The sequence below is a fragment of the Oryzias melastigma genome, linkage group LG16 (genome assembly GCF_002922805.2).
Source record: "Oryzias melastigma strain HK-1 linkage group LG16, ASM292280v2, whole genome shotgun sequence".
NCBI lineage: Eukaryota > Metazoa > Chordata > Actinopteri > Beloniformes > Adrianichthyidae > Oryzias > Oryzias melastigma.
Window position 1 is genome coordinate 27,575,252 of NC_050527.1, and position 14,290 is coordinate 27,589,541.

Here is a 14,290-nt window from a genome sequence, read left to right on the forward strand (position 1 = left end):
CTGAAGATGCTGAAGCTTTTTGCTGAAAATATTGATGCAATTGACTGTATTTAAAGGTTTGCTGCTAATCTACCTAAAATTTAGAAATTTGAATACTTTCTCATTTATTTACATATTTTGCTCAATATTTCAAAAACTACAAAGTTAATGAATACCAAAAATACAAGCAGTAATGTCCTGAACGAGCTGAAATCATTGAAATTGTACGTTTTTATGTACAGAAAAACGTACGGAAAGGAGCAGGAGAATCACTATAGTGTGAATGCTGACTAAGCAATCACACGAGGAGGAGGAATGAGGACGCTGAGCGGAGAGCACTGATGGAAACGACAAACACCACTCACTCTGATCTGCCAGCGGGCCAGCGATCCCTTTCCAGCTTCCACACCTGCAGCGCCGTGGCCGGCCTCCAGGGGGAGCAGGCACTCCAGAGCTGTCTCATTGAGAAAGGAGGAGGAGACAAAGCGAGCCGCGCCCTGGAGCCATTCTCCATCCCTAAACTTTATGGGAAACAACAGACATAAAGGGAGGGATGAAGGTGGTTAAATGGAGAGAAACTCAGAAAAATTAAAGCAGCGGTGAAGAGATGAACCATGAAGAATCACGAAGGTTTAAGATGTTTGCTCACAGGATCCAGATTTTCTGAACCTTTAAAACGTTCTCTCTCACATTTATGAGTTTCAGCTCATTAGTTTAATTTTAAAAGCCAGAATCTCACAGATTTAATTACAGTTTTGTAACATTTAATCAAGTTTGTTTCAGTAAAAATGCTTCGTTTTTGCATCTTGTGGCCTAAAGATGCTAAACCTGCAATTAAGCCTTTTATTTTGAAAAACTTGGCACTAAATATATAAAATCCCACTCTAATCATCTTTTTAAGTGTTCCCAGTGCTCTTTTATATATTATTATATCGTTTTAAGACAACTTCCAACGACCTGTTTCCCTTTCTAGGACATAGTTTCTGCAGAGCGGCTGTAGTACAACCCCGCATCCTCTTCCCGTCACCCATAACTAAGCACTCTCTTTACACTCTCTACCGATAAAATAGCAGTGCAACAAAAATGGTGAATAATATCAGAGCTATCCAGCAGATTCCAGTTCAGACGAGAAAAACTAAGACGTTCGTGGATCTATTTGTCTGCAGGTGGATGAATCAGAATGGGGCGGAGCTGAGAGTTTGTAGCCCCACCCTGAGTATTTTCTACGTCACAAATATGATTTTTTGCAAACTGCATTTTTGGTCTATTTCTGATTCACGATTTACATATAAAAATACTCATAAATTCAGTTTAAATCATAATTTTCCTCTCAGAAAAATGCCAGAATAATGTGTTAAAATAACACATTTGGGTCTCTAACCATGATCTACTGTCTCATACGCTCAGAGGAGGAACTGTAGGATCAATCAAAGAAAAAAAGACCTTCAATGAAACCAAAGTACCTTTTCTTGAACAAACTCACACTTGAGGTGACTTGAATCCTGGAAGGCCCGACCGTTGACCCGGACGGAGGAGCAGTTTCTCTGTCGGACGTCGAAGAGACCCTGGTTCTCCAGCTGCAGGACCTCTGGGATCTGGTCTTCAGAGGAGGAGAACAGGTTCAGAGGAGTCGCTCTGCTCGCCTGCAGTCTGTGCTGTTCCTTCTCCTACCAGAGGGGGCGCTGCAGTCAAACGTCCCAAACCCCGGGAAGCACACGCAGCCCGTCTCTGAGCACTGGCCGTTCCCGCTGCACCGGTCTGGACACCTGAGGGCATCCGCCGCCTCCTGGTGCTCCTCCTGATGCCCCGCCTCCTCCGCCAGCCTCCGCTCACACTCGTTCTCCAGCAGCGGAATCGTCGCCCTCAGCCACGACTTGTCGTCTTTCAGCTGCAGGTCAGAGACGCACATGGCCACGGCCCGGCGGAGCGTCTGCTCCCCCAGCAGGCGCCTGCAGCTGCTGGCCGGGTCGGACTCGGTCACGGCGTGGCGGCACTGAGCCTCGGCACGCTGCTGCGTCAGGCCCGAGGGAGTGGGCCACGCGGGCGCCGTCTCTGGCTGTGCTGCTGGCTCGTGGTCCTCCGGGAAGAAGTAGGTGGAGCTGTGACGCTGATGCTGGCGTGGGGAGTTGGGGACACGGCGACGAGTCCTGCCTCCTCGGCGTTGCGTGGAGGCTGGAACCCGTTTTCTGGAGTTTCTGAACGGAGAGCCTTTGCTCTGTGACCTTTGGGCGAGGCGACCTGGACGGAGCTGCTGCGTCTCATTCCGTCGCTCGTGTTTGGCTGTGACATCCAGAGCGGGAATCACCCCAGAGAAACGGACATTGGCGTGGCGGGAGCAGAAGGACGCCGTTTGCTGGCAGATACACCGTCTGTGGACCTCTGCTGAGCTCCGGGGGGACGGCAGGAGGTCAAACAGGCTGCTGCCGGGGGGAAGTCTGAGGGAAACGTACAGAAAAGGGTTTGAGAAACGGAATCGCAGCGGAGATCCTTCGTTTTATCAAACCTGACCTCCACTCTGAGATGAAAGCCTGCAGATTCTCCAGTGTGGCGCCCCCTGCTGAGTGGAAATCATTGTCTGGGTCTCCGTCGAAGGTCCCACACAGCCCCTCAGTGTGAGTCCGGTCTGAGCCGGGGGCCCTCAGGGTCAGACTCATGCCCCAGCCTGAGACGTCTGCACGGACAAACGCTCCGGACGGGAACGTCATCTGTGAACAAAAAACCCTCAGAGCTCCAACGAGTTCGTCGCTTTGATGTCAAAACAGACAGAAAGAAGTTCTGCGTCCCGCAGTAGTGTCTCTGCTACTGAAAGAAGGTGGAAATCAGCTAAAATGCTAAAGTCCCTAAAATATATTTAACTTTTCAACAAAAGAAATATGAAAATTGCTAAAAATGAGACTTTAAAGAAGCAAAACTTCAAAACAAAGTTTTAAATGAGAGAAATAAAAAAGGGAAACATGACTGAAGGCTGCAAAATAATCCTGCAAAGCTAACAGCTAAAAGGATTTAAAAAATGGAGAATAAAATGAGATTCTTTTAGTGTCAGACATTAAATGATCTTAAAAAATAATCTGAATAAAGTGAATCCATTAACAATATTATTAACAAGTTAACCTATTTGGCTGGTTTTGTAATTGTTTCTTTTTTAATTAAAAGACAACAGTTTTAAAAATAATAATGTTTGAAAGAAGATTGCGGGCAGCTAAGAAGAATTTAGCCGTAAAGAAGAAAATGGAATTGCTAGCTTAGCGCTATATTGACCCCTTCTAATGTCGTCATCACTTTCTGCCAACCAGTGGGTGGCTACAGTGGCTCCGCCCCAATCGTCCTGTTCTATTTTTCTATGGACCTACAACAGAAGTGGGCCCTCAAGAGGTACAGGAACTGTTGAATGGAAATGGAAATGCTCACAATTCCAGATCAAACCGGATTGAACTGGACCGTACCGGACAGCTCAGTGGAAATGAGGCTATAGTTTAACTTAGCTACTCTAAAGTGTTTCTTTGTTTATGTTTCAGAATCTGATGGATTCATTAGTGCAAACGGTTGAAGAGTTATGGTGGTTGAAACACATGAATGTTAAGGGTTATAGAGCGTCTGATTATTCCATCCTGCTGGTCGAGAACCTGCAGCTCATTCCCACACGTGGGGAATGGCGTCTTGGTCTCTCCATGGCGGTGGGACTCACCGTGACTTTGCGTCCTTGGTAGGACTCCGAGATCCGGATGCTGTTTCTGCTCGGGTCTCTGCTCTTCACCCTCAGCTGAGGTTGGGTCTCACCCATCACTCCGTTGCACATGTCCAAGGCCACCGCATCACCGCCGTCCCTCGCCACCACGCCGCAGATGCAGGACGCCGCATGCACCAAGCTGCCGCACTCCCACTGGCGGACGTGGACCTCCAACGGCCAGAAGCTGCTCTTGTAGAGAACAAAGGTTCCTATCTGGTAGTTCTCGTAGTACCTGAAAGAAAAAACAGGAACGAATTCCAACCAGTCCAGCCAAAGAAATCTGACTTCAAACGGCAGCTGAAGTACCTGCCATCAAATGTGATCATGTGTGGATCAGTGAAGGCGTAGCAATAAGCTGAAGGAACGTCCCGAACCAGAACCTGAAGACAAAGTCCAGTTATGTTTCCTGAGCAGACACAACTGGAATCCTTTCAGAGAGTTCTTCTGAGTGATTTACAGCACATATCCAACAGTCGAGGATACAGCGCCACCATGAGACCTCCTGTGGGTTGGTGGTTCTACCTGCACAGGTTCTGGTGAGTATCCGTTCCACAGGAAGTTCTGGGAAATTATGGGTTTAATGGAGATTTGGGTTGTTCTGTTGTCGTCTTTGACAAAGTCTGTGATGGCGCTGAAGTGGGTCAGCCCGCTGCCGCACAGCCCATCCGTACATGGAGTCTGGGACAGAACCAGCACACAGGATGACAGGGACAGGTCCGGGCCCAACACCTCCTCATCTGGAACAGAAAGCATGAGGAGACTGGCTTCAGTAACCAGGAACCAGTGTGGGTAGAACCATCCATTCATCCTCTCTTCTGCTCATCCAGGACCAGGTCGTGGGGGCAGCAGTCTGACCACTGGCCTCTTCTTCCAGCTCCTCTGGGGGGAAACCGAGATGTTTCCAGGACAGCCGAGAGACATAGTCTCTCCAGCATGTCCTGGGTCCAACCCCGGGCCTCCGCCCAGTGGGACATGCCCAGATCACCTCCCCAGGGAGGCATCCAGACGTTCTCAGCAGACCCTTACAGTACATTTAGGTCTGCCAAGCCTTTCTGGCCTCTTTCCCCATCAGCAAATCCAACTCATCACCAGGTAATGATCAGTGGACAGCTCTGCCCCTCTCTTGACCCGAGTGTCCAAAACACACGGCTGAAGATCGCCTGAAAAGACTACAAAGTCAATCATCGATCTCCTGCCTGGAGGTCCTGATGAACACCTTTGTGTTTGAACATAGTGTTTGTTATGGACAAACTATGACGTGCACAGAAGTCCAACAGCAAAACACTGCTCGGGTTCAGATCAGAGAGACCAATCCTACCAATCACTTTCCAGTACCTCTCCAAGAAATACCAAGAAGACTGAGTACTCTGAACTGCCGTTTGGCCTGTAAGCCAAGACCACGGTCAGAGACCTGCCCCCCTCCTCGAAGGCGAAGGGACACGACCCTCTCGTCCGCCGGTGTGAACTCCAACACTTGGGGGTTCACGACTAAGGTGAAAAGTTTTGTTAGAGTATGTTTAGTACATATCGTAGTACTACGTTTATCAGTATCTCTTAGTCTTTGTGGAACATATTTGGTTAGAATAGAGTTTTCTCCTCCCTTTCCCGGCATTCGTTGACATGATTTAGTAATTTCTAACTTTTCAGAGAAGAAATGTTGATTTTCTGTTATTGTGGGACAGATGAGGCGAGGTGGAGCGAGTGGATGGAGTTCTGGACCTCACCCTGACTGTTGGTGCTGATCTCCAGAGGCAGAGTGCAGCTCTGTGTGGAGGAGAAGGAGCCCTCCGGACACGGGACGGGAACGCTGGTCTCCACCAGCAGCTGGTGCAGCCCGGCGTCCTCAGACAGGACCGTCACTGCCGGCTTCAACTGCAAAAACCAGCCACACATTCAAAAAAACTTAGGAAAAACCCTCCAGATCAAGCGTGAAAAGATGAGGCTCATGCAGGCTTTCTGTTAGTTTGAAAAACACATTTTGGTTGTGAATAAGGTTTACCCTGATCCCAGCAAAGAACTCCGCACTCTCCACGGCGGATCCACGAATATCAGCTGATTCCAGGAAGAAACTGGAGCTGGAGCAGAAAATCTGAGCAGAAATGAGACAGTTTCATCCTGTCTTGTTTTCAAACATCACATTTTCTGAGAAATTTAAACCAATTGAATCAAAACTTCACGTAAATTTCAAGTAGAAATACTGAAAAAACAAAAATCCTAAATCTGACAGTGAAAACGTTTACTTTATTTCAGCTTTTGCATGTTTTTCTATTCAGCTTGTAGAAGAAAAAAAATGCAGAAATAACTGTAAACAAAGAGCACAAAAACTTGAGTGTACTTTCATTTACTCGGTAAAAGTACTGACCACTACTTCAGTCTAATAACTCATAGCCAGCAGCTGCACTCGGTGGTGCTCAAGCGAGTCGGTACCTTGTCTCCTAACCGCAGGTTGAAGCCGTCCAGCTCAATGACGGCAGAGGTGTGGACGGTGGTCTCCTGCTTTAGCTCCTCCTTCCTCCCCTCAGGTGAGAGGCGGGACCAGGTGACCACAAAGCCCATAGATCTGTTGGAGTGGACCTCAAAGCTGCACCTCAGGAGGACGGTGTGACCCGACGCCTCGGAGGAGATGACGGGGACGGACGGACGGGGGGGAGGTTCCTCTGGGGGGGTAGATGCAGAAGTTCATGAGCCTTAAGTGGTTAATAGTCCCACCCCCATCATCTGTTTCCAGGTCCTGATAAAAGATGTGTTGGTTGAAACACAACAGAATCTCCAACAGCAGAAGCAGGAATTGAAAAAACAAAAGGACGACCATCAGCTGGCGTTAACGCACACGACCAGTTCGAAAAGGAAAGACAAGAATGGGAGAGAAAAAAACCATTCACAGGAAATGGCTCAAATGAAGAAAGATCGTGAGGAAAGAAGTGCCACCTTTGACAAAGCTGAAAGTCAGCATCAGATGGAAATTTCTGACCTCACCAGCAAAATAATCAAGCTGGAAAAATCTCTCAAAGACGAGAAAACCAGGACAAGCGAAACTAGGAACCGCTTAACCCAACAGGTGGAAGAATTGGTCCAGAAAAAAGCTGTGTTGGTCGATTCCGAAAAAACAATAAATACATGTTTAAATATATATGTCATTACAAAAGCCATTAAAAAGTACTTTAAATATTTCATGACATATTTAATTATTTCATGGTAAGTGTACACTCCAAGAGACAAATAGAAATAAATAAATTTAATGTAAAATTTTTAAATAAATGTCTCATTAATTATTTAAAAATTGCATTAAATCATCAAAATTGGATATCAAAAACACATTTACAAATATATATGGCATTGAAATGCTAAAACAGCCATTAAAAAGCACATTTAAATATTTGATGATATATTTAATTATTTCATGGCCCACTGTGGGCTCAAAGAGACAAATTGTAATAAATACATTTAATACGAAATTATTAAATAAATGTGTCATGAATTATTTAAAATAAATTAAAGTGTCATTAAATGTGTCAATACATTATTGAAATTGAATTTTAAATAATTGAAAAAACATTTATTCATTTCATGATTTAATAATTGATTTCATGGTCCAGTATGGGTACATCATTTCATTATTTATTTGTCAAACTCAGTGGGCGGGCCTAACTAAGATCATGTGGGCGGGCCTAACTAAGATCATGTGGGCGGGCCTAACTAAGATCATGTGGGCGGGTCTAACTCGGACCACTGAGAGAATGTTAAAGCTGGGTGTCCATCTCATGAAACTGTGGAGTTTGTTAAAGTTTTTAAGGTTGTTTCTGGAATCTAACATATATACACGCTGTATTTGTATATTCTAATTCCTCATTTAGTCCTCCATACTTTAGAGGCAGTTCCTTCTTCACAGCCCGTCAGGTGAGACCTGGAGGTGTGAGGTCCACCTTTCCTGTAATCTAGAGTCAGCAGGAACACACCTGTTATGTTTTACAGTCTGAAAAGACTGTTTGTTAACCTGTTTCCAGTTAATAAATTGATTTTAATTTTGTTTTTACGATTTCTCTCTTCAGCTCGAAGCAGGATTGAAGCTTTTCTGTGTCCCACATTGAATCTTCCCCATGTCTTCCTCAGCTCTCTGCCGGTCTGGACCTACCCTCGGCACAGTAACCCATGCAGGCCTGCGTGGGTCGCAGCAGGTACACGTAGAAACCCCCACAGTTGCGTACGGTGACCGGGATGCGGAACATGCAGCAGTCTCTGCTGCCGCTGGGGGCGATCCGCCAGGCGGCGCAGGCCGTCAGCTGCTGGACCCCCAGGGGCCCCGGCAGGAAGTCCCCCTCACCCACAGAGAGCCACACCGGAGCCTGAGTCCCACAGTGGTTCACCTGTTCAGGAAACACAAAAAAACAACAAAATAAAAGCTTCCAGTTTGACTAAAGAAATCTGAGATTCAAAAGTTAATTTTATATTAATAATGATGAGCTCCACTGACTTACAGCTGGGCTACGACAAGCTAAACAGGACAAAACAGACAGAACTTTAACTCGAGTATCTCCTTCTGACTTAGATTTTAGTAAATTAAAGGAAAAAGAAACACATTTTCTTCATCATTTCAGCTCATCATATATTTTTACTTTTGATTTTGTAGATTTAGGCTTTTGTTTCAAATATAAACATTTATAAAAAAAATCTTTATGTTTTGTGTTTTACTTTTTGTTGAGCGGATTTAACCTCCAGTGTGTTATTTTTAAGCATTTAAGACAACGTTTAAGTTTAGTATTTGTATTTTTGTCATCTTTGAACATTCTTGATAAAAAGTTAAGAAAGTCAAAATGTTTTCTGTTTTTTAAGCATAAATTCTCATGTGAATTAGACAAATAAAGTTACATTAAAAAATGTAGCATTCATTTTCTAGATCAAAATGTTTTCTAAATCTTTTACAGCTCAGTTGAATGTATAAAAATCAACTGATTATCTTGTAGATTTCCTTCGGTTTTATTCATCCATACATAAATAATACATACATTAATTAAAAGCCCTCATTAAGGGTGATATATAATTAATAAATAGACGGAAACTAATAAAATACTTTGATTGTTATACGTATATATGCGTGTTATATATGCGTGTTAGTGTGTAAATAAATGTATAAAATTGTAATTTTGCTATCTTCTTTTTAACAGTTTTTGCTTTTTCAAACTCTGAACATCTTTTTTTACTTCCAAGCTTTTTGGTGGGATAATTTGTATTTTTTTTTTTTTTTTGTTCTTGTTAAAAATTAAAAATGATTTTCTTATGCAGAACGTTGCACTCAAACTAGAATCGATATAGATCAATAATCGATTCACAAAAATATAAATCATTTTAGCATATAAAGCTCAAGTCAGCTAGCTTGATGCTAACGTTCAATAGAATTTTCAATAGGACGGCTAATGCTAACGCTCGGTTGACCAAAAAAAATACATTTCTGACTAAATGAACATCTTTATTTACTCACATGCATTAATTTTCCAAACTCTTTTAAGGGAAATACCTTTAAAGTAACTATTTGTGGTCTAAAACTTCGTTTTTTCCCTCATACTGTCTTCTTCTTGAATCAAGTGTACTTCTGTAGCGCGATCGCCACCTAGTGGCCAAACTGAAACATCCTCCAGGAGAAGCAGCACCGTGTCCAATGTTAATGATATGAACATTTTTGTTAGAACTTCTCCTCTAGAGAATCCATGTAACAATTAATGATATTAAAATCTAATTATTTCACTAAAGAAATTACAATACGTGAACTATCAGATTAATATAAATGTAGAAAAGTAGATTTTTAATGTATTTCTAAACAACTTAAAACTGAATTGAATTGAAATCGAAAAGAATTGAAAAAAATCTGAATTGAATCAATTCAGGCTCTTTGGATCAAATCGAATCGTTTCTGGAAAGTATAACCGATACCCAGCCCTAACTCAAACGTCTTTCATCTGCACATGAGCAATAACAATGAACAAATGTTGGACTCTTTTTCATCCAAACTCCTGGATTTGCATCAATTCTGCTGTAAACATTTACAACCTTTTGCAGAAAATTAAATCTCATTTGATCTCGTTCAAACTTTAGAACCTTTTTGACACTTTAACGACAAAAGATGGGAGTTTAATTAAAATCAGAAGAATATTCTGCATATTTCTGTATATTCTAAGCTACATCGGACAGATGCAGCTGACCTGAAGATATCAGCGTGCTGTTTGCAGAGCGACTCATTCAGGAGTTTGTCTTGTTTGTGCAGAAAACGCTGCAGCATCTTGCAGACTCGTACCGGCACACACTGCGTGGGCATCCTGGCCGGTCTGCCGTGGAGCTGGAACCGGTACCAGCCTGCAGTCAGGCTGTGGTCGCAGATGAGGTCCTGCAGGCCGCTGGAGCTGAAGGCCGTGCTGCGGTTGAGGTTCTGCAGGACGGTGTGGCCGTCCGGGCTGCACTCAGGGGGGGGCACTGCAGGCAGACCGGAGAGATCACATCAGAACGGTTTTTGAAACCCAATCCTGTCGATTCTGATGCAGAAATGAAGACAAATCTCACCGAAGTCTCATCAGCAGAGACTTAGAAAGGTTCTGCTCTAGAGTCTCAATAAAACAGTTTCAAGCTTGAGACAAAACCCAAACCATTTTAGCTAAAAGTTTCTGGACTTTAAATCTACAAATGTCAGTTTTAGTCATGTGGAAAGGACTCCTGGGAATCTTTGTCTCCATGTGAACCAAAGTAGAATGTTGGCTTCCTTTAGAAAAAAAAATAATGAAAAGATTCTTACAACACAAATTCTTTTTTTTTTTTATGTTTTAGAAGTTGTTTGCTCAGTTTATGTACAAATACATGTCAACCAAAAACATAATTGACCTTAAAGGGGCCCTACCATGATTGTCTTCAGCCTTTCAGAGTAAACTAGGTCCATATATATGATCATATGTTACCTTTGGAACACTAAAGAACAAATTATTTAAAATAAGAGTCATTTTTGTGGACCGTTTTAATACCGAGAAGTAAAACAACTCGATCTCTGAGGCTCCGCCTTTCACTCCTTGTCGGTCCCGCCCATTTCACGACGTCATCCTTGAACCCGCCTCCTCAGCGTGAACAAAATTTGTAAACAGAACTATGCGCTGCGGTCTGCAAAATCTTGTCTGGATTCTTCCCTTTTTCAGACGTTTTATTTTGCTGATGGACGGAGGTGTTTAGATGCATGACCGGATCAAAATGCCGCTTTGGGGTTCTTTATGGTGAGGATTAAACACTAAAATGCATCTAAAACCTCAAAAGTAGAATGTTCATTGTAGGGTTCCTTTAAGGTCACAGCTGATCCGCCCTACAGCGTTTGTGTTCAAACTGACATCATAGTTATACCACAACTATGAGAGACAAGATTAGGGGAAAAAATCCAGAAAATCACGTCTTACTTTTAAAGAAATAAGTATTTGTTCACCCACAAACATCACTGCTCTAGAGGAGATCTGATGGAGGAATGGACCAAAACAACAGTTTGTGAAAACCTTGTTACAGAAAATGTTCGACTGCTGTCATTGTCAACGAGGTTTATATAACAAAGTATTGAGATGAGTTTTTATTACTGACTCCATAGAGAGGCTCTATGGGACCTTCAGACACGCAGCCGCAGCTGCAGCCGCAGCCGCAGACTGAAGGTGTAAACGATGCAGAAAGGAATCTCAACAGAAGAAAACTACAGATTTTGCAGGAACAATCAGCAGGAGTTTATCAGTGGTCAGCAAACACAGAGGAGATCCAGACAGTTTAAGGAGTTTGGAGTTCTGACAGAAAGATCTTACCTGTTTGAGCGTCTGCGGCCTGAAGAAGAGAAACCAGAACATGGAGAAGTTTCAACAGAGCTCCAGGAGTCATGTTTCCAGCAGTGTTTCTGCTCGCTCTTTCTCAGAATCCAGGAGCGCGAGGGAGCTGGAAGAACCTCGTTCTGACTGCGAACGCTGCAGCAGCTGCAGCAGCTGACCTGCGTCTGCAGCTGCAGCAGCCGGGAGTTAGGAGGAGCGCCGCCTGCAGTGACCTGGACCTCCAGCGGTCCGACCACGTCTGACCACGGCTCAAAGACGCTTATTTAACACAGAAAATACTGTAAAAAATGTATTCAATAGAAAATATCCATAGTTGACAGTTTTAAGAGCTTTTTTAGTATTTAAGCCTCCAGAGCATCAGTCGACACTCAGAGCTTCATCCAAGCCAACATCACGACTGTCTCTGTAGACACTAAAAACAAAATAAAATGAACACAAACATCCACTGCAATGGAATAAACAATAGTTATGAATGTTCTAGCGAACTACTAAGGCTAAAATACTTCATAACGTCACAGTCTGGGTTCTGACTGAGCAGAGAAAAGCATTTTCTTCTTTGAAACTTCACAATAGTTTTCACTCTGATCGTTTTTACTTTGGAGGAAACATAAAAACCCAAACTGGACCCGATACCAGCAGAACACAGACGGGTTCAGATTCTTCGCCTGATTAAGGAAGTTGACTTTGTGTTTGGCGAGCGCCGTGTCATTAGTCACCCCCCCCCCTCCTCCAAAGCGTTATAACAGATGTGAGTCTCTGTGTTTTGTTTGTTCAGGGGAGCTGGGGGGGCTTCTGGGTAAAGCAGATCTCCCATCAGCCCCTTCTGTCCAAAGGCTTTCTGTTCTCTGCTGCAGGAAAACCTCAGAGGAAAACAAAAACTTTCTGTTACTTCCACTGAAACACTCAAAGGATCCAGTAAAATGATCACTTTATTGATCAGAAGAAGAGAAATGTCCCTTTGGTTCTGGTTCTGGTTCTGGTTCAGAGGTGGACAAATGAGGGCGATTAATTGGGCCCCCTAACACCTTTGGGCTTCCAGCTGAATACTCAACGAAAATGTCTTAAATAGTTACCACAACTATTATTATCCAACTCCATCAATAAAAACCTAAATCAGTGAAATTACACTAAACGACTCAAGAAAAATAGAAATGTGAAACAAGAAAAAGGCAAAGAGAAAACAAGAAATTTGTTGGAGCTCTTCCCAAATTGTAGGAAGACAAAAAAGAATAAAATTATGAGAAAACAATCAAAATTTGACAAAGATAAAGTTATGAAATAATAAGAAAATGAAGACATTTCATGAGAAACGTTATGAGATTAAAATTTTACAATTACTAGAAAAAGAATTAAATAAAATATGAGATTTTTTTAAAAAAATAATGACAATAAAGTGTTTAAATAAAAAAGTGATATATGGCTGTAAAGTTATTAAAATAAAAGTCAAAATTTTATTAAAGTAAAAATTCAAAATTTTTAGAAAAAGAGATTATTAAATAACATAATAAGATGTTTTTAAAAAAGTGAATGAGAATAAAGTTTTTAAACTATAAGAAAAAAAATATGTGAATGAAGCCGTAAAGTTCTGATTATGTTTGTTTTATCTTTTTATGATGTTTCGACATCCTTTATTTGTGAAAACTGTATAAACAAGGCTGAAATAAAAAGTAAATTTAAAAAAAGAGAACAAAACTGTGAAGTTATGCGATAAAAATCCAAATTTTAAGAGACTAAAACTGTAAAATTACAAGACAAAAACTAGAATTAAGTAAAATTATTAGAATGTTCTCAAAATGAAAACTGAATAAGAGCAAAGTTTAAATTCTGAGAAAAAAATATGAGAACGAGAAAAAAATTCTATGAAAGTAAAATTCTAAAATTCTAAGTAAAGTAAGCTTTTTAATGAATCATTTATGAATTTGTTCTGTTGTTCTGCTGCTCCGACTGACTTATTGAAGGTCCAGGTGAATATTGGATTCTGATTGGCTGCAGGTTGTCCTTAAAGAAGTGATCATTTTCACCTAAAAAGAGAAGTTCCCGTCACAGAGTCAAAAGTTCTGAGTTATTACGCTGGCCTAAACACCAGTTAGTAATGGAACAGACGTTACTTCCGTCCTCAGACGGAGTTTACAGAAACACATCAAATCTAAACTCTATTTTCATTTAAGGAACCAAAAGTGTTTTCTGTGCTTTTGAACATGATTTTTTTTACTTCCTTGGTTCAGTTCAGGTTCATTCTCACCAAACAGAAGGTTTGTCAGTTTAAAAAGCAGAAAAAAAGAAGGGAAAGTGAAGTTTTTAAAGGGGTTTATCCAGGATGAAACATCTATGAATCCGCTGCAGAGAGAACTTTTACAAGATTCACGATTTATTAAAAAACTAATACATTGAACTAACATGAACGATCTCCATTATCAGTATTTGCAGTCTGTTTCACGCTAAACTGTCTCTCCTTTATGCAATTTATTTAATGTTTTAGAGGCAGTTAAACGAGCAAAAGTTGTACCTCCACTTCCATCAAAAGGATCTTTACCTCTTAAAATGTTTTTAATGTTCACTTGAATCGAATACAGATCGTTTTTCTGATTATTTTTGTTGTTGTTTTCCCATCAGATCAACAGAAAAAAAATGTGAGCAGGGTTTGAGGTGCATTCTGGGAAGTTTCGCGTCATTAAAAGACTTTCATAACACAAATATCAGAATCAGAAAACTTTATTGATCCCAGGGGAGATTACATTTACAGCAGAGCCTTTGT

The 14,290-nt window shown here is 41.8% G+C and overlaps 1 protein-coding gene across 6 annotated transcripts in view; it reads right to left on the reverse strand.

The window, feature by feature from the left end:
- Window positions 1–9,274, reverse strand: part of LOC112136737 (von Willebrand factor D and EGF domains) — a 20,646-nt gene extending 11,372 nt beyond the window's left edge. For 4 of the 6 annotated variants that reach the window (XR_002917409.2, XR_002917410.2, XM_024258624.2 and 1 more), the window contains exons 1-12: window positions 9,183–9,236; window positions 7,839–8,070; window positions 6,134–6,363; window positions 5,706–5,795; window positions 5,431–5,578; window positions 4,229–4,443; window positions 4,013–4,086; window positions 3,665–3,938; window positions 2,488–2,684; window positions 1,651–2,414; window positions 1,443–1,579; window positions 345–500 (exon numbers count right to left, since the gene is read on the reverse strand). Coding sequence is in view for 4 of the 6 variants with exons in the window: in XM_024258624.2 (XP_024114392.1) it covers window positions 345–500; window positions 1,443–1,579; window positions 1,651–2,414; window positions 2,488–2,684; window positions 3,665–3,938; window positions 4,013–4,086; window positions 4,229–4,443; window positions 5,431–5,578; window positions 5,706–5,795; window positions 6,134–6,363; window positions 7,839–8,070; window positions 9,183–9,188 (2,523 nt within the window). In the remaining 2 variants the exon portion in view is untranslated. Of the gene's footprint in view, window positions 1–344; window positions 501–1,442; window positions 1,580–1,650; window positions 2,415–2,487; window positions 2,685–3,664; window positions 3,939–4,012; window positions 4,087–4,228; window positions 4,444–5,430; window positions 5,579–5,705; window positions 5,796–6,133; window positions 6,364–7,838; window positions 8,071–9,182 lie in introns of all 6 variants that reach the window. The other 2 variants (XM_024258623.1, XM_024258622.2) reach the window with 2 other exon arrangements.
- Between the last annotated feature and the right edge of the window lie 5,016 nt (window positions 9,275–14,290).